This window comes from Alligator mississippiensis, chromosome 4, assembly GCF_030867095.1.
Source record: "Alligator mississippiensis isolate rAllMis1 chromosome 4, rAllMis1, whole genome shotgun sequence".
Taxonomy (NCBI): Eukaryota; Metazoa; Chordata; order Crocodylia; family Alligatoridae; genus Alligator; species Alligator mississippiensis.
Window position 1 is genome coordinate 120,114,579 of NC_081827.1, and position 23,142 is coordinate 120,137,720.

A 23,142-nucleotide genomic window follows, 5' to 3' on the forward strand; every position below is an offset into this window, starting at 1 on the left:
AGATCAGCCAGGAACAGTGGCATCAGTGACAGAACAGTGGTGCATCTACACCTCTGCACCCTGCCTGGATCCACCTCTGGCTCTCACATATAGGAACCAAGTAGCTCCGTTTCGTTGTACATAAGGAAAACAGACATAACTCTTGAAAATTTAAGTGAGATTTAAAAAAAATATATTCAAAGCTCTAAAATATAAAGTACAACTAACAAAGCAGATAAGATCTTATTTTAATAATAGAAGAAGAAGCAAGTTAGACTGCCTAGAGAAACTGTGGACTCTCCATAACTGGAGGTGTTCAAGAAGTAGTTGGACAGCTACTTGTTGGGGATGATCTAAGCATAGCTGTGCCTGTGCTCTACTATGGTTATTTTTCTTGCTTCTGGGCTTTGCTGGTTGCCACATAGGGCTGGAAGGGAATTCTGCTGCTATATATGTTATGGTTTTGTTGGGGGGGGGGGGTTACACCTTCCTCGGAGACCTGGGTGTTAGCTGTAGCCAAGACTGGGGATTTGGATTGGGGTGTTCTGGTGCTCCTCCTGGGGCTTAAACAAGGAGGCTGCTGGCTAGAGGCTCTTGCCCCTCTGCTCAGGGTAAGACCTATTGCCATATATGGGGTCAGGAAAGAATTTTACCCCATGGTCAGATTGGTATGGGCCATGGGTGTTTTTGCCTTCCTCTGTAGCAAGGGGCATGGCCCTCTTTCTGGGATCTCTGGAGCATATATTAACAACCTTTACAGAAGCAGGATGTTGGTTGCTGTGGTCCCCCCGCTTTACCTGTGGCAGGTTAGGGTATTATGTCTTCTGTTGTATCAAGGTTGTGTTGTATCAAGGTGGTTTTTGAAGGGAGGTTAGACAATGCATTTGTATAAGATGGTTTAGATAGGGATGCTCCTGCCTCAGGCAGGGGATTGGATTAGATGACCTATGGAGATCCTTTCCAGCCCTAATTCTCTATGATTCTACCTTCAGTTTCTAATTGCTAATGACTGAAATAAAAAAACACTGGCTGTGTTTCTGTTCTTTCTGATGCAGGCAATTTAACTTATTTCCCCAGGTGGTTATGATTATACCAGATAAACTTTCTTTTCTATTTGCATTTGATTTTTGTTCTATGTTTGAGTATACCTCCCATTGATTCCAATGAGAAATTACACAGAATTTGTTCTTCTATCTGTAAAAGTTCAGAAGTTCAGTTCTATCAGTAAAAGGTGATCATCTCTTCCCTGTAATGCCCCCCCCCCCACACACACACACACACTTTTTCTGCCTCCTTGGACTGCAAAACTGAACTGGAAATTTGGTTTATGATGAAGATTATAATGAGGTTCCAATGCATGCTGCTTGAAGCTGGGCTAGAAATACTACAAGGACAATCTTTTCAGTGTTATCTCAGCAATTCCTGCTTCAATGGCATGTGGGAAATAGGAGAGGTGTTTGGACATAATAATAAGAAAAAATATTCTTGATACTTTTTTAGTTTTAACTCCAATTAATATTTAGATTGGACAGAGTTTGAATTCTGGCCACAGTTTGAGTCAGTTCCGATTAAGGCCTAATCCTGCATTCCAGTATATCCTAGTAAACCTCTAGGCATGGACAGAAATGACAATTTTCTCCTGATCTGGCCTCTGAAAGCACTCTACAGCCATTACCAAGCAGAAGTGCACAGCTGCAGAGTGTGCCTTAAAAGGGCCTGATCCCCAAAAAACCTTGAATCCCCTTTGTATGAAGGTTCAGGTGAAAATGCTCCAAAATGGAACAGCTTCAGTAAGTTGTATCTGTGCCAGTTCCCAGTCCCGGTACTGTTTTCAGAATGGGAGAAGGGAAAAAGGGCAGTTTGGTCTGGGGCTTTTTCAGCCAGTGCTGGAGTAAGGGGTCAGTAGATTGAAGCCCCTCTGACGTGGGGGGCTCCAGTCCGCCTACCCCACCCTCCAGCGCTGGCTGGGGAACCCCCAGAATGAGCTCCCTAGGCTCCCTTTCCCCCGTCTGAAAACATTCTGAAACCAGTGCTGGGGCTGGGAGGCACAAAGGGTGTTGCTAGGGGAGACTGGCTGCAGGCTTACAGCCAACATCTGGATTGCCCAGGCCCTGGGACCCAACAGTGAACATCTGTTGGCTCCAGGGGATCTTTGTAACTCATGGTGCTTCCTGCAAAGTGTCATGAGTTACAACGGGAAGCTGCTCTTTTGTCTTTGCCTTCTATATCAATGTCAAGTCTCACTGAAGGCAATGAAAGCTAGCTTCAGAATTTTGTCATAAATGCATACTGACTCATCCATTACTAATTTCTACGCTATTCTTTGAAATATCTGACTTGGTTTTTAAGTACCCTAAAGTTGCAGTGTGCTTAGATAAATGGTTTGATTGAACTTATTCTGAAGTTTAGTAATACTTTCAAAATGCAGAATTGAAAGCCTAATCAAAGGATCCTTTTGTAGCCTTTCACTAATTGCATGTAATTTTACACTCGGGAAATATGTTGTACAATTTATTTCTCTCTGCGATTTATGTGTTGTGCCCCCCTCGCATTGATGCCACTGGAGTTCAGGACATTTAACATGCATAGAATATGTGGAACAGATCTGCACTGATGGTGTTAGTATTTTCCTTTTAGTGCATCAAGTTATTGATTTAGTTATTCAGGTAAGATCTTTGTTTTAAATTATGTTTAACACTTGATACCAACTCTTATCGTAGGTGACAAGGAATGTGATGACTGCAGTTCTGAGCTTGCCTCCAGGAGATATCTACAACATTTCTGTGACAGCTTGTACTGAGAGAGGGAGCAACACTTCCACACCACAGCTAGTGAAACTGGGTAAGGATGTATGTGTTTGTCAGTTATGTTATATTCAGGTTTCTTCCCTTAGCCAACAAGGTCAGAACTTTCCTGAGCTCTAAGGCATGCCCATGGCTCACTTGTCTGTCTTCTTTTTTTCTTTTTCTTTGTTTGTTTGCTGTAAATGCTATAAAATACATGCCCTTCCTAGCTGACCTAGGAAAATATTTTACTCTGAGAGTAGACCCATTCACCTTCAAGAAATGTACTAATCAAGATGAGTAGTGGTAGCAATCTCTGGCCCCAAATGGTGGTGAGAAGAGCCTGTCCTTAACAGCAAGAAAGAGTACTGTTTTCCATAATTGTTTTCTTGTGATGGGTCCAAGCATCCCCAGATTCTGGGAACTGGGATCCAAAATTGTCAGCTGATCCCAATGTTCCAAACAAGAACTATTCACATTTTTCATAGATTCAGTTCTAGATCTAAAATCTTGGACTTAGACCCCTGGCACATGTTCATTTAATGGCATGATTGAATCTGATCCTTGATCCCAACAACCATGCCTCTTCCCATGCCAGCAAGTTTCCCCTTGCACCAGCAAACTGAAAGTGTGTCAGGAGGGCCAGGTGGGCTGACAATCAGTTAATTGTCAGCTGGCCCTCAGGACCCTACCAGGTTCTCAAACCAGCTCTGGCATAGTCTCAGGCCTGGGCAGACAAATAGCTGATTGTTGAGGCCAAAACCAACAATCAACTGATGTTCATCCTCAATCCCAGGCAGAACTTCAGATATTTCAAGTTCCCAGTGCAGTCTGGGGGCCAAAGTTAATAACCAGCTGATCTTTGACCTTGGCTGGACAGCCCCCATTTAGGGTCAAGGCTGTCCAGTTCAGCCCAACAATCAGCTGTTTATGAGGGGAAAGCCACTTCAGTGGCACTCTTTAAAGTTCTATCTATGCTGAGATCCACTGTGTGGGCCATGGGCAGCAGGGAGCTCTTGGCTCCCCGGGTGCCCATGCCTCATACCATGAAGTGGTTCCTCCCAGCTGCATGCCTGCTTTTTGAAGGTTGATAGCACAGTAAGCCTGAGACTGGGAAGACAACATCTGATGTCAGGGTCAAAGCACTGCCCCCAACCCTACTATCTGCCTCAGAGGATTGGACAGGGGCACCAGGTCCAGGACCCAATGCTGTCCCCCAACTTGATCCCCACTGGTGGTGATGTCCTGTATCCTGGAGCTTCCCATGTTGGATCACTACACTCAGTTGAGTGTCAGGATCTATCTTAAGTCAGCCCTGACATGCCACATGTTCCATTTAAGGCATGATACAAGCAAAACACAAAGATGTAACATGTTATATGTGGAATGTCTTTGTGGCTTGTTTGCTATATTGTCACCTCATAAATTTGCTTTAATGTGTGGCCAGGTTACTATTTATGGCACAATTAACACCTTAATTGAATCTTTAATGTAACGTGGTAGGGCCCTTCAACTGATTAAGTCTTCCCCCACACTTCAAATAATACGAGCTTGCTCAGTTATAACATCACCACAATATTTTTTACAAAAGCAGTGGAATCCATTGATGTGAGATCATGCACCATTTTTCTGTGTGTCTGTCAAATATAAATGAAAGAAACAAATAAAATAATCCAACTTAGTGGCTTGTGGCTGGAAGAATTTTCCAAGATATTTTCTACCCACACCTTCCTTCCAATCCTTTTATTTCTGTGATGGGTAAAAGAAGGTATTGGGGGTCTACCTCCACACCTTCTATGTTTCTGCTGTAGCATCCTTAAGCCATCTGGTGTCCAGAACAAGAGACAAGTGAGGTTTCCAATAGTACTAGTATAGGCAGAAGACCATTATAAATGTGGGGTAGATAGGATTGATAATTTGAAATTTGATAACGTGCACAAAGATGGAGTGACATTTACAAAAATGGGAGGAAATATCACAGTTGAATCCTGATAATGGCAGTTTGGTTCCTGTTGTAGCCATGCTGCATACTGGGATGAGAGGCATTGGAGTAACAGCAGCCCATGCAAATGGGAGCTACCTTCCACCTGAATCCCCAAAATATATTAGTGCTGGGATGTACCGTAGTCTTCAGGATTTGTAGTTCCCCCAAACTTCTCCCACCAGATGAAATATTTCAAGAATCTTGGGAAACTCTATAAAGTTTTCTTTCCCCAAGGCAGTAATATTCAAAAGATTTTTTTTTCACAGAAGTGGGAAATGTGTGTGTGTTCTGGGAATTGTGCTGTTAGTCTGGTCCTGACAACCAATATCAACAAGTTTTCAACGTGGTATTTGGAAATATTTGACTCATGCAGACCATTCAAGAAACAAATGTATTGCTCATTGTATATCCCTAATGTAGTTGTGTTTCCCCATTATTTGACATAAGGTGTTATTTCTGGACTGCTTACAGAGGGGAAAATATTCATAACATTCTGTTTGAACTGATGAATTTTGAAATACTATAGATGCTTTGCTGTGACCTTTTTATTGATATTTAAGAGAAAATGGCATGAATCTAAGTATTCAGACTTATTATTTTAACAACTTTAATGTTTTAATTTTGAACAAATGTCAGTAAAGACAATTTACCATGGAAAAGGGCAATCCTACATTCTCTCCACTGTGCTTTTGAAGGGAGCACGGAGATCTGAAATTAGAAGTATTGGAATTGATTCTGCATGAATGACTGCTCAGCACTTGGCAGCTCCGTTGGGCCTTTCCTGACAAATGTAGAACTGCATTCTTCCCTCAGTGGTTTCTGCTTCATCCTGGCATCCTTCCACTTTTCAAAGAATCAGTCCAATAGCTTAGGCAAAGGGACAATTTACTTGGAATAATGCCCGGGTGTAATATTGTCACAATTCAATATAGACTACTCTATCTGCGCTACGGGAAGAAAAGTGGTCTTGCTCAGCATAGGACTGATTATCAAAATAAAACTCCACTCCAAAAGGTCTGCAATGTCTGAAGGCAAGGATTTTTGTGGGTGATACCTCTTATTAGACCAACTGTGTGATTGGAATAAAGTTAGACAAGCTTTTGAATGCAAGGCATTCTTTGTCAAGTGACCTGGTGAGGCCAAGTTTTCACCTCCAGCTCTTTCTTGTTAGAGGGACTGAGTGCTCACAGCTCCTGCTGAAATTTGTCATATCTGCAGTAGCCCAACATCTTTGTCAGTCAGTGCTTAAGTCAGATGCTAAGTATAAGAGATGCTCAAAATTAAACTTCTCTAGACAGTGTGGACGAAAATCTCTCTGTTTCAGGTTCCTCATCTGTAGGGATGCTACATACTAGACTTCTCATGATAGTTGTGAGGCCTAATTCTTTGATATTTGTAATACATTTGGGTAGACTTGAGTAATAGGTTCTATAAACATCCAAAATATTATTATGCCAGGGATTCTCCAGGTGCACTCAAACTGAAAGCATACAGAGGCTGTTCTTACAAATGCTTGTTTAAAAAACACTGCTGAATGGCTGACTAAAACCCCTCACAGTAAAACAGCTAAAACTTCTTTACACCACCTCATCTTGAATGATCCCAAATTGTTTTACAAGTTCATGTGCAGTCTTCAGGGCAGGCATTGCCAGTTGCCACTCTTCATTTGCTTTGTGACTCCAACCCAAAGCAGGCTACTGACCTGAGTGGAGAGACCTGAACAATTACACTATTTAAAAGGAGAGTTTTTACCCTCAGTTCAGCTGAACAGGAGCAGACAGATGAAAATCACGATGGATCTGCTGAATTCTAGCTCCCTTTAAAGATATCCCTTGATATATCTTGGCAGTCACATTGGGTATATGTACTTTGTGTCCCAGGAGCTGTGCAGCACAACCAAGCATACCATTACATAAAGACCACTGTATATGAAGGATCACATTTTTCCTCTGCCAGTTTTACAGATAGATAATTCTACATATGAATTTCTCCAAGGAGGAAGGCTAACTGGATAGATAAATTTGGAATAACTCAGAAGGAAAAAAAACAGTTTCATTCAGAAAGGTCTTCAGTTTTCCTGTCTGTAATTAGGAAGGGAAATATCATAATAACTAAATACACAGAAAAACTTCCTAGCACCTTCCAGTAGTCAATAATGGACCCCAAGAAACTCAAGACAATCCCTGCCCCCCCCCCCTTTTGCCTACCCAAGTAGTTGCCCTGGGAGCTCTTTCATTTATCATCAATGCAAGGAAGCAGGGAAGCTGAGATTGTTCTCTTGCTCACTAGGGGGTGGGTGCTTTGCACTCTGCACAAATACTGCTTTATAGCAAGATAGACTGACTGCAAAATTTGGATCTGGATTGTGTGGAGGTTTCGTCCATCTCCAGCACATGTAGGTATAGTCTGTCTAGCATTTCAAACCTAACCCATTTGAATATCAGTGGCCTTATAAAGGCCGCCAGAACCCTGACTGTGTACTGCCTTGGCCATGTGGAGTCATTTGTACCAGTGTAAACTGAACAGAAGACACTCCACATCAGAAGGACAGTGTTCTATGCTTTCTTTACAGTGCTATCAGCACTCACAAGGTGCAAAGTGATGGAAATTGGGCACATGCAAGGGAACTCTCAAGAGGGTCTAGTAAAATCCTCTGCGGATCATGTGGCCGACTGAATCTAGGCACTCAGAAAGCCAGGCAACTTTACAAAGCCAAAGCGAAAAGCTTCAAAAGTCTGCCCTGTATGCCAGACACTTATTTTGCTTAGATACTCAGGATTTTTGGTAGGTGTGCAGCCATCAAAACTCTCCAAACCTTGCTGCAGTTTATGTGTGCCCAGGCTCTGTGTATGGGGAAAAACCAGTCAGATTCTCAGCTGGTGCAAATGGAGGAATGGAGCTTTGTCCACTCAAACCAACTGCGAATCTAGCCCTTTATCCATCTACATTTATCTGTCGTCAGCTCCCTATATATTAAACGAATATCTCTGTTGGACTTATCCCTTCAGATTCCCAGGCATAGCAACTGGGACCTGACTCAGCGTTTATGTACACTGGGGTAAATGGAGATTAACTCTGCTTTGATCAGTGAAGTTCAACCAGTTGCAATGACTACAGTATTTGTTGCAATTTTTTTCATAAAGCCCAAGCTCCTGGAATCAGGCTGTTGACTGAGAACTTCAGTTTTATATTTTTACAAAGAAAGTTTGTGGACATTATGACTAGGAAGAACAACTTTAAAATGTGTAAAATGTTATAGTCTGAGAAAGCAAATGAAGAGAATCCCAAATGTGTAGGTTTTCTTTGAGTTTTGAATACCAAAGGCAATAATACTTCTGGCATAAAAATGTAATGGCTGAGATGAGAATCAGGATTTTAAGTATGCTTAGGAAAAAGTATGTCAACACATGACAGTTCTGCTATGTTAGTTTCTCCATGCACTTTTCTCAGTCTTTGTCCTCCCATTTCCATGTATTTTCAATAATCCAATTTAAACTTAAGTTTGTTGCCATTAGTTACAACCACCAGAGGTCAGACTTTTACCTTTGTTAATGGAGTTATTTATATCTTTAGAAAAGGCCCTGATTGGAGATTGATATCCAGACCTCCCAGTCCCTCAGGAACATTATGGAAGTTGGACTTGAATGCAGATTTATTTCATGACTTGGATCCATCTTTTCATTAAAACCAGACAAAATCATGGGGACAGATTCCCCATTTCCTTGCACTTCATATTATCTTTCACAGTAATGCAAAGCATATGAAAACCATTGCCATTGTTATTTGCGAGCATTTTGCACTCCTGTGAACTATGATAAAAAATGCAACAGACAACCTAGCTTCTCAGAATTCCCTTTTCCCCAAAACTAAGGTAACATTTAGAAACCTAATTGAATATAAGTAGTCAGACCCCACTCTGAAGATAATCAGTTTAAAGGCCATACTAACTGATATTTAGAGGTTTTCCCAGCCCCGGGGCTGCACTCTGAACATGTGCAGATATTTGGTCAATTGGGCTAGCCCATTTCCAGTCTAACTTAGTTTATCTCCTCAGGTGCACTAATTTAAATTGGGACAGCCATTTTTTGCTCAGTTTAATCTTCCTTAACTTCTGTAGAGATTGGCACTTCGATTGACCTAACCCTAGTTTGGTTGATTTGATCTGCATGTATCCAAAGACATGGCTTCTGCTGTGAAAATACCTGAAATAAATCATTTTTATAGTATTTCTTAGCTGCCCCAAAATAGTGATCAGGAACACGCCATTGGGTGGTGTCCCACCAGTTAAGGGAAAGAAAATGCAGTAAGATTCTCGGTACCAGTAAGCCCATCAGGAATGCAGGGAGGAAAGGGGGAGCAGCTATTTCCTTCCACTCTTTCTACCTTCTGCTATTGCTTCTTCCAAAACCTGCTCCATCTACCTGCAACACTCAGTTTCAGAGTGGTTCTTATTTTTCCCTGCCCATAAAGCACTGATCTCCATGGCACAGGAAGTAGAGCTTCAAGGACCTGGTGAGCCAAATATACCACCTCTTGAGAGCCATACAAACAGCTAGAACCAGTGTCAGAAGGATAATATGACACTTGTCCTATACTAACTGCCCACGTAACATGCAGAGACCCATTATGAGGACATCAAGTCTTTTACAACTACGTCTATTTAAGATCCATCATCATCTCCTACAGCAATACACAATCCTCCATGCTCTCTTGATGAAAACATACATCCTTTGAAATTACAAGGCTGTCTAGGATATAGGGAGTTATAGGACATATATTGCAGTTGGGTGCCAAAGAAGGTCAAGAAGTTCACCTGTAGCTTCTAGAATCTAATGGGGAAAGAATATATATATATTTATATATATTTTTTAATCTATAAAATGCACTCAGATCAAGTAACCAAAAATGTTACATATACACATACATATACAGACACATATTTACGCACATGTGCGCACACAAACAAAACAAAATTCAAGGCTTGTACTTCCAATCAACTAAAAAATCATAATTTCCTCTGCTGGAATTAGACCATCCTATGTAGTGCACACTTCTATGGGAGGCTGCTTCTTTATCTTCTTCTGCACTTCTGAGTTAGTGACTTATAGCTATCTCTCCCAGTAAGTGTTGCTAATGAGTAGGCAGCCTTTTTCTTCTAAAAGAATTTGTGCAAATAGCTATTAATAGAACATGCTGATGTTCCTCCAAACAAAGACTTTATTGAAAGGGGAAGTGAAGTAATTATCCAACTGTCCAAACAGAGAACAGTTAAACAGAGAAGAAAACCAAAATGCTTTAGCTATCTTCCTGTTTTAAATTCATAGCTTATCACAGTATCTAATACTGTGGTGGAAAGGCAGACCTTACCTACTGGAAAAGAAAAACTCAAGAAGGTTATCATTCAATTCATTGATACTGCTTGCTACTGCTTTCTGCTAGTTTTCCAGAGTCCAAAAGGTAAGCTTAATAAAAAGAATAAACGGAGATTATATTTCTTACCCAGAACCAGCTCCTCCAAAATCATTGTTTGCTGTCAACAAGACACAGACGTCAGTGACTCTGCTATGGGTAGAGGAAGGAGTGGCTGATTCCTTTGAAGTCTTCTGCCAGCAGGTTGGCTCACACCCAGAAATAAAGATCCAGGTATGTGGTTGCCTCTTTCCCCATTTCATCTGGTCTGTTTTTTAACTTGATGTTGATGACAAGCCCTCAGGATCTGGTTCCTTGCTGCTTTGCACTTCGTATAGTCACATCCCTGTGCAAAGTGAGTGTAAAATGCTGTAACATCACTGAATAGGAGCTTTTGACATCAGTTCTACAATCAGCCATTCCACAAGTTGAAAGGCAGTGGAGAATTAAGCCCATAATACCTGAGCTAGTAAAACACCCAAAAATATTGAAATTTTCTTTTTCTCTTGCTGACCACACATGGAAAGCACATGAAATTAAGGATTGTAATGGGCTTTGTAGAGTCCTTCTGTACTGAAAGTGAAATTAAAGGCAGTATTCACTGGCTAAAAGAGAACCTGGGGATTTTATGAGGTTTATTAAAACCAGGGAGAAAACTAGAGGGTTTAATACACAAAGATATGGGTAGAAAAAGGTGGTCAGATTCTATGATAAATAGGAACGAATAAGCAGCAATATAATTAGCTGGCAGAGCAATATGGTGATATTTGTGGGCCTCTTTTTCTCTATTCTGTTCTTCATTTCCAGTGCTTTGAACCAAGTAGGATCCTTGTTTCTACTGAAACATGTCTGTTGAACATGATAGTAGCTTTTAATTTGTTTTGTGCTTTCTAGGTCATTTTCTTTGAGTCATGCTCACTCAGCTTCACAAACAAAACTCTTCTTTCTTGGTCTATTTAGGTACAGTGACCCTCATCAAAATTGTATCTGTGTAGCCTCATAATAATCTAACTAGAATGGTGTCTAGTCTCATAATACTAACTCTGAGGAGATCTGAGGATGAAGGTAGTATGGGTGCATTATGACTTGATCCTGTACTGTAGACACACAATTCAACCCTGTGTAGAATGAACTGTACAGTTGCATTTAGCATTTTCCATTAATGGTATATCCTGAAATAGCAGGAGGGCTTGAACTGAAAACCCATGTACAGATGCACCCTAAACTTTGGGATAGAATCCAGATGTGGATATGAACTACATTTCCTATAGAAGCTTAAAAATAGAAATTCATAATCTAAAAGTGGTCATGCAGAGTAATTATCAGTTATAAGAATGGGAGAAAACCTAAGTTTCCCAACTGAAATCACAGCAGAGAGCCAATGTGTTTTAGCAATAAGGAAAAATTATTCCATTCGGCTATTGTTTTTCATATCAGCAGGCAATATTATGAGGAAGGATGAGGACTGATCACTGTTGGATAAATGGAGGAAGGAAAAAGAATTAAGACCCTGGACAAGAGGTGTTGAACATTGGCTGCTAACACATTTTGGCACCTTATTTGGCTTGATTTGCAAACACATTAAACATGTAGCATCTTCATAGATTTGAGCAGGAATTTCTTGGTGCCTTATGAACTTGGACCCTCATTTTAGATATTCATTTTTTAAAAAGTCTTTGTCTGCATTATTGGTGTGGAAGTCAGTCCATCCAGATTTGTTATAGAGTTATTAATACATTCACATTCCAAAATTGCAAGAGTAGTTCAGTCTCCAATTTAATTTGTGCATCTCTGCTGAGGCTCTTAACAACAGTGTAAATTTATAGTGCTGATTTGTTGACAGGGACAGCCAGCACTAGCTATCAGCTCATTTCTCATTAAATTCACCAGTTTTTATGCTTATCTATCAAAGTTTCTCTTCCATTCCTGTGCTAAAAAAAAGAGATGGGCTCAATTAAACTTTTGGAACTGAGGTGAGGAATGCTTGAATAATTGCAAAACCCTTTCTATTAAAACTCAGTGCCTCCTCAGGCCCCCACCATAGAAAATTTGGGTTTTCAACCACATAAAAGTTTTTGCAGAAAGTTTTTGTTTTCTTCAAACATTTTTTTCCCTTTTCATCAGCAAAATTGAAACCAAACCTTCCAGGAGTTGGAATTTTAGTTGGTTGATAGATCATTGAAATTTTCCAGATAAAAACAAACCCAAACATTTTTTGACCAGGACTGATTTCCATACCAATACCTACTCTTCCCTCTTTCAGCTAGAAAAGGAAATCCTTTAATTAAATTGATGTAATTCCATTTGCATCAGTATAACTGACTTAAGAATTGCAGCACAACGGAGGCCCTTATATAGCTAAAAGAGGACTATGAAGGGTCATAAGGTTTGTGAAATTCTTGCAAAACTCATACACTCTGAGTTTGCTACAAAGTGTTGCGCCCACCAGCTGGAGTTCATTAACCCATGACTATGGATCACAAATCTACTAATAGTTTATTTTTTTAATTATCAGCCTCTTCTGATTTTTAGCTGAATTGAAAGAAAAAAAATTAGGACAGACATTATTCTTAAGGCAACATGTATTGTATTGATTTTCTTTCACCCTATCAGTATTGATAAAACATCAGTTAAGTCATAGGGTAAATGTAGGAATGGTAATTATAATACTATATAAAGATGTAGAGATTTTTCTAACTAAAAGAACATAGTCTCTGATACTCTGATGATGTTCGTCTTCAGAGATTTCTCTATGGCCTTCCCCTTCTAAAGAGGAAGAGTTACTTGGGTAAACAGCCATATCTGGACTGAGCAGAACAACCAAACTACCCTCCAACAACTGAAGACTTTACCTCCTAGTCAGGAGGAGGCATGAGATTACAAGATGGTATTCTACTGTTAAGCTGCTGTGGCTAAACATGTGTCAGTCAGTCTGTTTTAATACAAAAATATCCTCTTCTTCCTCCTCCTGGCGTTGCCCAAGTGGGCCATCCAGCAGTTTAGGAGGAGGAGGAGGCTCAATTAAGATGTTCTTTGTGGCTCTGGGGACTTTTCTGCCTCCTTGTTTGTGAATGCATCTGGGTGGCAGGGTACTTCTGGGTAGACTCCACTTTCTCCTTGGATTCCTCATGGAAATACTTGCTGTTTTCTAGTGCTCTCTCCTAGCCCCTCTGAAACCCTCATTTTGTCCCTGCAATCCGAACTGTCTCCCTGTTTTTGATTTTTTTTTTTTTTTTTTTTGTCCCCTGTAATCAGTGAAGTTTTGGGTTCTTTACCTCATCCAGCTTAAAGAGGAGGTCTATTTTTACTTTAATGGGTTTTCTTTCATCAGATCCAAAATCATCTTGAAGAGTGTTTTAAATAAGACAAACCACAGCGTATTTTTTTCATATCTTTAGGAACCTGTTACTGTTTCTTCACATGTAGTGACTATCTCCAGCTTAATGCCTGCCACTTTATACAACTGCAGTGTGACTACTTTCAGCCATGATAGCCCTAGCATCCCCGCCTTCATAGCTGTCTCCACTATGGGTAAGCAGAACTTTGATAATTCTATTTTCTTTTAACACTGTTTTGCATATGTTACAGAAAGCAGAGTTAATTTACTTGCCACTGATATGCAGGCAGCAGTGGATGGAAAGGGGACTTCTGTTGTAAATATTTGATGTGTGGAGAAACCCTCATTTCTGGGGGCACGGGGAGGAGTGGGGAAGGAGTGTCTGTGTGAATCCATTTAGAAAAGTGCCCCTATATTTCAGCTGCCACTACTACTTCCCTCACTGCCAATTTTCTCTCCCTCACCACTAAGGGCTGGGGTAGGAGAGCACGAGAGAATGTCATTTTTAAACTGGGTTTTATAAATTGTAATCCCTGACTGCTGTATTGAAGGAGATTTGTAGGGGAAATAATCTCAGCCAAGCCCAAGCAAAATATGAATAAGGTTCCAGTTACAAGGCTGGGACTCCATGATAAAAAAAAAAAGTGCCTCTTTGCCTTCAAGAAGGAAAAGATGGGAAGGAAAAAGCAACTGAACGTCCTTCATAGTCAGAGGCAAGGATTTTCTAGGGTAATATCTTTTACTGGACCAATATAGCTGGGATACAGTTAGACAAGCTACATTCTTCCTCAGGTCTAATCACAACAAGCCAGGCACAGCATAGTAAAAAGCAGCAGTGGGAACAAATGAGAGAAATTCCTCTGGGTAGAAGACTCACAGAATGTGGTACTAATGAAGCACAGCCCCTCTAACCAGCTCCTGAGGCCTGGGCTTGGTACTGACTCAGAAGGAAGAAAATTGCTATTGAATCACCATTAGCACTTCCTGTAGAACTCAGGATCTTCCTTAGAATGAACAGATGCAGGTCTGTGTAGGTAATGAGATCAGATGGTTTGCTTTCATAACCAATCCTGTCTTGTGAGTAATTATCTGACCTAAATGTCACAGTTCAATGACTATACTTTGACTAGCATGGAGGTGCTTAAGCTAACGACTGTTTCTGTAAATATATACCAGCAATATGGATGGTAAGCTCTCCAAAACAGGGAGAATTGTTTCTTGTGTACAGGATCTAGCAAACGAGGGGGGGGGGGGTCTCTATTTGTATTGTTGCAAAATAGATAATAATAGTGTCCTGTAAAACTAACAATAGGTCATAAGCAGATAAGAATATTTTTAAGTTCAAATTTAGTGCTAAATGGAAGAAAATATTTTGAACCGTATTGGGTGCATCTACACATGCCACTATGGTGATTTTGGTCCTGAACCGTGATTTAGTATTTCCTTTTGGTGTATTGCCTGTACTGTGCTGTACACATGGTGCACAGTTATTTTTAGCAGCTACTTTGCCGTAGCAGTGTGGTTGTACTGGGCAAGTGCTACGGTGACATAGTCACATGTAGATGCGCCCATTATGTAATTCCTTTGATCTCATTTGAATTATACCAGTGAGCATTTATTTTGCACTCATATTGGAGTTGTCGTTGATTATTGTTGGTTTCCAGTGCACCAGATATTGGAGTACTTTGGCATTTTCCAGACTTCAGGGCATTCCAAACCTATGGGGGCATGTAAGATTTGTAGGAGGGCTATGGAAAGCACACTGCAAATTGGTAACTCCTTTTTCAGCTACTCTTGCTTCCCTCACCACCAATTCTCTTGCCAGCATCTATTTCAGCTGCCAGCTTCACTTCCTCCAACACTACTTCTCATCACCAAAGGAAGTGGTAATGGTGGCTTGAAGTAGGGGTGCAAGAGAAAATCACTGGCGAGGGAAACAGTGAGTGTGTCTGAAGTATGGGGTGTACAAGAGTTCCTAACTTTCCTCTGGTGGAGTTTAAACCCACAAGGGCTGGGAAACAAAATTTAGGTGAATTAAAGTGTATATTTGTATTGGTTCCTTCTCCTCATCTCTCTTTTGACTTGTGTTCTTATGTATTAGGATAAATGAAAACTTGCTTTGATGAAGCTTGCAATAATACCACAATGATGTCATTTGTGCACCAATTAGTCCAAATCCACCTTAATCCCAGTAATGGTTTATCTCTGTAACTTGCAAAATAGACTCAGAAAAATATACACTAATACCATAGATATTGTTTAGAAAAAATAATAGAAGTCAAAACGTCTAAACCAAATAACACAGAACCATTTTTGTGTGCCTAGTTACTGAGATGAATCCCAACGTAGTGGTAATCTCTGTGTTAGCAATCCTGAGTATCATCCTGATTGGGCTGTTACTTGTGACTCTTGTCGTACTGAGGCGAAAACATCTGCAAATGGCCAGGTAAGTCCCAATTTATACTAATTCCAGGAAACTTTAAAAACAAACCTTTACAGTACTGATTGCAATACTGAGGTCTGTCTGTGAAGCACATGATATCCTCTGTGCTTACTGCCAGCTTCCAGCAGATGACTTTAGCCATGTCTACCACCTTGCTGACAAGTCCAGGGCCAGAGCCACCATTCAGAAAAAAATTCTCAAAATTCAGAAAATTGCCCAAGACCAAGTCAGATCTCCTCCAGTGAGTGCTGAGGCATACCTAGAGGCCCCTCAAAACTGTCTACTTGGCATAATTGCCAGGCTCAGGTATGGTTGGATTGGGAGTGTGAGGCGATGAGGCTTTTTTTAAAGCCACCTATAAACTTGGAAGAGAAAAGAGATAGCACGTGTGTGTACAGCCACACATGTACACACACACACATTTATTTAAATAATTTCCTTTGTTGCCCTGTTTCTTCTTAGAAATATTCCTCCCATTATTCTATAGCTACTCTTGCTGTTGCTCCAAATTATTAGCTTCAATCTTTGTCATTTTGAGCTGTGGAGGGTTTCAGCAATTGTGAATTCAGGCCAATTATTGTTAAGGGCCTAGTATCTAAGCAACCATTTCTTTTCAGCCATTGGATTGCTTAAGCTTACTGACTTTTGGTTTAGAAATAAAGTTAGTTTTATGGCAAGTGGAAATTATGATCTTCCAGGAATCTGTAAATTTATCCAGGTTATTTTGCAAACTCCTACAAAATCCTTGGAACATAAGATTAACATTGGTCTATCACATCCTCAGACAGAGGAAGACAAGTTTTCCCATCCATCTGACTACTCCCTCTTATAAATCACGCAGTTCCTTTGAACACCTGAAACAGTCCCCTTATGCCCTGAAAAATAAGGTCTTTATTTCTGTTGCCAAGGGGTGTTGTCACAGACAGACCTCCTTGTTTTTGTAGTTGCTGTCTGCCTAGCTGAACTGGTGCTTCCCAGCTGGTGCCTCCCAACAGTTTGGGTAACTGGAAGATTTGCAGGATTGGGCCCTGGAGTCTTTGTTCTCTTCTAATTCAGAAGAACAGTGCATGTGTGAAATAATGCACTGCATTTTAATTTACCCTGCCAGGTCAGAAAGCCAAGCAATTTCGCTTCAAAGGGTCACTTTAAGGAGTTTCTTAATTGGCTACCCAGCATGCATTGCATTTATGCATTGCTTTTCCATGCATTCAGTGCAAAAGGATACAACTATCACCTCAATTTTCACAGAACCCCTTGCAGTGGACAATATGTCGTTTGTTCCTGTTTCACATAACTGGGTGCGTGCAAATGCAAACTCAATCAACTCTCTTCCCCAAAAGCTTTTTCTTTTACATTGCCTCACTGACTTTACCACCAAAGATATAGACCTCAGGTGGAAAGTAAAAAAAAAAAAAAAAAAGCCTAAATTAAATGCAGAGCTGCAATTAATAATAGTTTAAAATAAGCCAACAAAAACACTCAAGTCAGCTTTTATTTGAGGCTCAAATAATTGAGCTGGGCTTCTGGTTAAAGCCCTGGACTGAGTCATGAACTCTGAATTCAGTTTCTTTGCTATGTGATTTGCTTTTTCATCCTGGACAAATCATTTGGTTTCAGTTCTGATCTTTACAAAATGGAGTAAATGTTATTTCTCTTTTTCAAAGGGATATTGCAAAGATAAGTACTTTGAAAAGATACACATCAAAACTGGTGACTGTTGCCATGAACATCCCTAGCTAGACTGTAGAATCCATCTGGAAAGTTTTTTTTTAAATCTTATTTTTGGGATTCTTAGGAAGCCTTGTTGTGCTCTGCTTCTACAGGGATATATTCAGACATGGGTTGAGTCCCTGATTTCAGTAAAGCTTTATCTGCTTACAGCACTTTCCACTGAGGAATGCATGCTGAAAGTGTGCATACTTAACGTTAAGTGATTTGTATTATTTATTACATTGATGTTCTTCACAAAAATCACAAACATTGTGCCTATCCAGAAATAATAATCTTGTGCCAAATGGTCTTCCTGAAACAGGGAGTGTGGGGCTGGAACCTTTGTTAACTTTGCATCATTGGAGAGAGATGGAAAACTTCCATATAACTGGTGAGTGTTTTGTAACAACTGTTACATTATGCTTTCTCCATCCTTGTGTCCCTACTGCCCATCTTCCTTGCACATTTATTTTTATGCTCCAGGTATTGAGTTCTTATATAATCTCTTTCACGCTTTAAGATGGAGTAACTGTACCTGGAATTTTCTTTCATTTAGTATTTTATTTCTTCGAATGGTGACCAGGCACAGGGCCATGTCTTTTGTAACAAAGTATTTTTAGAGGGAAATGATGGAAGCATATAAGCCAGCTGGGCTAGATAGCTGCTTCTTTTCTTTCTCTTGTATACAGTGACATAGTTCCTAAAGCAACAAAGGGATAGAAGGCTAATCTATAAATCCACTAGCAGCTCCATGGAGATATATTTACATCCAGCAGTGATTCTGGTCTTTATAGATCACCAATAAGTAGCTCACCTCACCTGGTGCCATTAGTTAATTCTCCTTTGCACTGCAACACAAGGTCAAGGCAAATGCTTCTTACAACTTTGTGTTCAGTGTTGCTGAAATGCATGGAAGCAAAATGCTCCTACCTGGGTCTAGAAAACCAGCTGTAGAAATAGCAGCGATTGCTTGTCACCCCATGCCATCAATAGCTTCACAAGTCCATAACAGATGTTCGAGCAAATATACCTATTCCCTTACCTTTTATAGCAAATTGGGCCCTGGTGATTTTCTGCTTTCCCTTCTGATGATGTGATTTTTGTTTTTAATAATCCAGTTGTCCTGCTGACTGATCCAATGTTTTGCTCCCACAATGACCTGAAGAAAAAAGTGTCTATCTTTTAAAGCTATTCAAAATACAGTTAATTAAAAAGAAAAAATCCACTAAAATCCATAGTGTGACAGGGTGGGTTGGAGTGGGAAATATGTACATCATGCTTACACTTTTGGTTCAATTTGGTTGAGAGCCAAGGAACTAGAAAAAGGAATTAGTGGGTTTGGGTCTGTTTTTATGAGCTAAGGGATATAAACTGCCATCAAGGATGGGATTAAATGGATTGAGGCTGAACCAAAACAAAGCTTTTGCTAATAAGCACACAAACTGAGCTAACAAGTCCAGCAAATCCTGTCAATATCTCACAGTACTGCTAATTAACTAGATATTAAACAAGCCTTACTCACTTGCTCTAGCTTGAATAGCCGCCAGCTGAATACAGTGTATGCTAATCCCCTGCTCAGCTTCTCATGCTAGAAGTATGTTAATGGCAGCGAAGGCTTCTGCTATCAAACACTGTTCTTAATTAAAGATCCAAGCTTGAATCAAATGATAAACTAGCAACAGATGTTATTAAAAAACAGAAAATGCTTTCTTTTGGGGTAGTTAATGATTAGCTTGAGTATATGTGGACATCCTTGATTCTTCAGTCGGCATCTGTGAGAGTGCTTAGAGAGATTCTTGCTATGTTCATCATGTGATTCTGACTTCCGTGAGAGTCTGAAGTGATGTCTTGTTGCCTTTAAAAGGAGCTTTGTCTTTGCTGGAACTGCAGTAATTCAAATAAAATATTAAAGGATCTCTCTGATGAATAGGTTCTCCCCTCCCCTCCCCCCCTGCATCTGACCATTAAGGAAAATGATTATATAACACCAAAGTTAAGCAGTTTTTATTGTTGTGTAACTATTGCTTTATTTTTTCCATTAATTGAGCATAATAGAATTTACTAGATATTACTAGTTCATAATCATTCACCTTTCCTGCTTGATATAAGTTGATGAAAGAAAATAGGCTCCAATTATTTCTTCTGCTTGAATGGGATGTAGGATTAAACAGCCTGTGAAGCCACATTCAGAGACCTTTGAAAGGAAGATCATGTCCTCAACATCAACATTCCTAGGCCAGTGATAGGTCATGGGGAGGGCTGGAGATATGATTATGAAAGGATATAAGAACATAAGAAGTGTCACAGTGGGTCAGACCAATGGTCCATCTAGCTTAGTATCTTGTCTCTGACAGTGACAGAAGTGGATGCTAAACAGGAAGAGTATCCACCAGATATCTCTAGTTATCTATCCCCTATTCAATACCTTTCTTGGTGTCCACCATTTATTGGGTTAGAGATGCTAGAGGAAACATCTCCAACCATTTTGTTCAATAGCCATTAATATATCCATCATCCATTAATTTATCCAGTCCCTTTTTGAACCTGGCTATACTATCTGCCTCTATCACCTTCTGTGGCAATGAATTTCACAAGAGATGCTCATACTATCTCCATAGGGATCCTTTACAACAATTAAGACCTCAGACTCTCATCCTGGAAATACTAAGGCACGTGCTGAACTTTAAACACGTAAGTCCCATGAATACTGATAATAGTGCCTATAGAGGACACTTAAATAGATGTTTAAACCGGAGTACTGCTCTCCCACTTCATGCCATCTGGCAGATAGGTTATGGCAGATGGCACCCTTAGCAAGAGAATTCTGCACAGCATAGGTATTGAGTCCCTGTGGGCTCTCAAGCAATCTGTTTGGCTCTTAGATCCTACACAGAACCCTTTGTAAAAAAATTCCTAGGAGTTTTTACTCTGTAGGTGGGATTTTCCAGTGTAGAGCAGATGGGTTAAGAAAAATTACAGCAAAACCAGCTTTGCTTTTACAGAGAACCCAACATCTGTTGCAACCTTCATGTTAACTAAGTCTACTGAAAAAGTAAGTGGCTGTGCTTTGTTCCTCTTCAAACCAGTTATGTGTTACTTATGGGTTTTGCCTAATATATGTGACAGGTGAACCAGGAATTTGGGCACTTAAGTCCGACAACAGTGCAATATAAAGTAAGCCTGCCTACCCTGGTGAGAGTCTACAGGCACCTAAGTCTGGCAATAAAATTACTTAGGGCATGGTGAGATGACATCTAACCAGATACCATTTCCACCAGTTTTCTTACTGATGGAAATTAACCCCACCCGCCGCTCCCCTCTGACCAGGGTCAGGAATGAACAGACACCAGTGGCTGTTACAGTCCATCATAACTAGGTGATGGGGAAGCATACTTACTCCAGGATAGATGCAGATAAATGATGCCTACAGTAGTGTAACTGACACCAATAGAGGTAAGTTCTCAGGAGTAACTCTTCATTGGATTGGGTGAAACTACCTAATTTTAGGGGTTTACATCATCTATTATTTGTATTTATTTATTTATTTTTACATCAGTGTAAGCAATGGTTTGGCCAGGCCCTGAGACACCTAAAGTTTTGCCCTTAAGAAAGTCCAGAGGTATTACCATTTGTCTCCATGTGGGATTGAACACTAGGGGTGGAAACGTACATCACTTTTGTGCCTCCATAAAATTTTTTCCACAACATGAAAGCAAACAGGCATACCTACCTTCTGTTGCACTACTAATGTTCAAATTTGTGCCCATGACAGAAGGTACAGCTGCTTTGTTGCAGCCCATGTGTTTATTTGTATCAGGAGAGCATAGGCAGCCTGAGGCACCCTCTCCAGGCACCCTTGGCAGGGGCTCCAAGGGTTTGAGGAGCCTGTTCCTATACAACCTGGGAACTGCTGGGCAGAATCAGGCCCCTTAAGCCTTGGGAGCATATGCTTTATTTTCCCACTTACCCAGACACATCCCAGGAATCTTTGGGGAAAGCAGGGAAATGTGGGGCTTCACCGCAACACAGGGCACTATGATACCTGTGCCAGGGGAGTCTCTCTGAAGGGTTCCCCCACACTGGTTTCAGATGTGTGCTCCATGTCAGGGCACAGATATGCACAACAGGAGAATCCCTCTGCAGAGGACTTCCCCAATGTGCATTTGCAAGAATGGAGTGGGAAAATGCCCATAAGGCCCCCCTCTCCATGTTTGCAGCTCACGCCCCATGCTGCTGCTACCACGTGCAGGGCATTCCCTGGCTCCCCAACCTGGAGCACACCCAAAATACGCAAAAATAGTATTGAGTTCCACTCAAAACACAGCAACAACAGCTGCTGCCTAATACTGTTGTATTTTAAAAAGAAATCAGCAGTGAGACCTTTTTGTGAGGGGCCAGATCCAAGCAGTGTTTTAGGTGAATTTTGAGCATTCCTTTATGACTGGGGGGTGAGGAAGGGGGAGAGGTCAATGTGCTGCACAGTAGAAAGGGAGTGTAATTCTACCATGACATCCCCCTAGATCTGTCCCTGATTCTTCACAAACACTAAATGGGAACTGCAGGAGCTTGGGCTCTTCAGGTCAGAAAGTAGGGTGCCAACATAATTCATATTATCTCTTGGGTGTGGCAGGTTTTGAGTGTCCTTTTGAAAATCCCACCTTGCATTCATATGTAGCAATTTGACTTAGCACCCTTATGTCGGTCAACATTGCTGGAAAACACTGCCTGGATCTCTTCTCTCTTGTACTCTGTACAGTTATTTGTGCTACTGTTGGTGTAGAATTTTACATTTGTTTTGGGCTGGTGTGAATTACTTCACAAGATGCCAGGCCAGGGAATTCCATTTTTGTGGAAGCTAATAATGTCTATACCTAAGAGTAACAGAGAATTGTTATGCTTGTAGGTGGTTTCTGATATGCAGCTTGCTGATCTCCTGACTACTTTGTCTTGCTAACTCTCCTCACTTTTTTCATCTTCCATGTATGTTGCCTATTAATGCTCGCAGGCGTAGAAGTGTATTTGCTTTCCTAACTCTGCTACCCTCATGCCTATGGACTGATTATCTTTTGGCATTTTATATTAATCCTTGGTAAGTGACTCTATTTGTATTTCCATTTGCAGTTGCTGAATAATGTTAACATTCTAATACATGAACAAAGCTGTGCCGTTCTTGTAGTTATGATGATTTCCATATACTGAATACATACTAGAGATGGAGTATGCAGCTATCAAAGTACCTGCCTACCCACTTCTGCCCCCTTTTGCCTCTTTATGCTCCTCTTCATTTTCTGGTTTAAAAAAAAATAGCCTCAAGGTGGTCATAACACATTTTATAACTGTCCCATAAACAGTTTTTGTCACTTCATTACCAACAAAACATGGCTTCTGCTACTGAATTTATTCATCTGCTGATTCCCTGATGTTGCCTTCTTCTGTTCTCTACTCTTCCTTGTTTGATATTACCTACCTGCTGGGATCCCAGTTGCAAATGCCATTT

General features: G+C 40.5%; 1 protein-coding gene and 1 long non-coding RNA gene across 7 annotated transcripts in view; one reads left to right on the forward strand and one right to left on the reverse strand.

Annotated features, from left to right (window-relative positions):
- LOC109283637 (uncharacterized) overlaps positions 1 to 19,564 on the reverse strand; it is a 78,597-nt gene extending 59,033 nt beyond the window's left edge. For all 3 annotated transcript variants that reach the window (XR_002090885.2, XR_009461814.1, XR_009461813.1), the window contains exons 1-3: positions 19,168 to 19,564; positions 18,688 to 18,804; positions 10,246 to 10,501 (exon numbers count right to left, since the gene is read on the reverse strand). This is a non-coding gene — a long non-coding RNA (uncharacterized LOC109283637). The remainder of the gene's footprint in view (positions 1 to 10,245; positions 10,502 to 18,687; positions 18,805 to 19,167) is intronic.
- The window catches only part of PTPRO (protein tyrosine phosphatase receptor type O), a 264,040-nt gene that overhangs the window by 203,695 nt on the left and 37,203 nt on the right, over positions 1 to 23,142 (forward strand). For 3 of the 4 annotated variants that reach the window (XM_019489537.2, XM_019489539.2, XM_019489540.2), the window contains 6 exons: positions 2,700 to 2,820; positions 10,250 to 10,389; positions 13,554 to 13,686; positions 15,818 to 15,938; positions 17,968 to 18,036; positions 22,651 to 22,734. In XM_019489537.2, coding sequence (XP_019345082.1) covers positions 2,700 to 2,820; positions 10,250 to 10,389; positions 13,554 to 13,686; positions 15,818 to 15,938; positions 17,968 to 18,036; positions 22,651 to 22,734 — 668 coding nt within the window. The remainder of the gene's footprint in view (positions 1 to 2,699; positions 2,821 to 10,249; positions 10,390 to 13,553; positions 13,687 to 15,817; positions 15,939 to 17,967; positions 18,037 to 22,650; positions 22,735 to 23,142) is intronic. The other variant, XM_019489538.2, reaches the window with a different exon arrangement.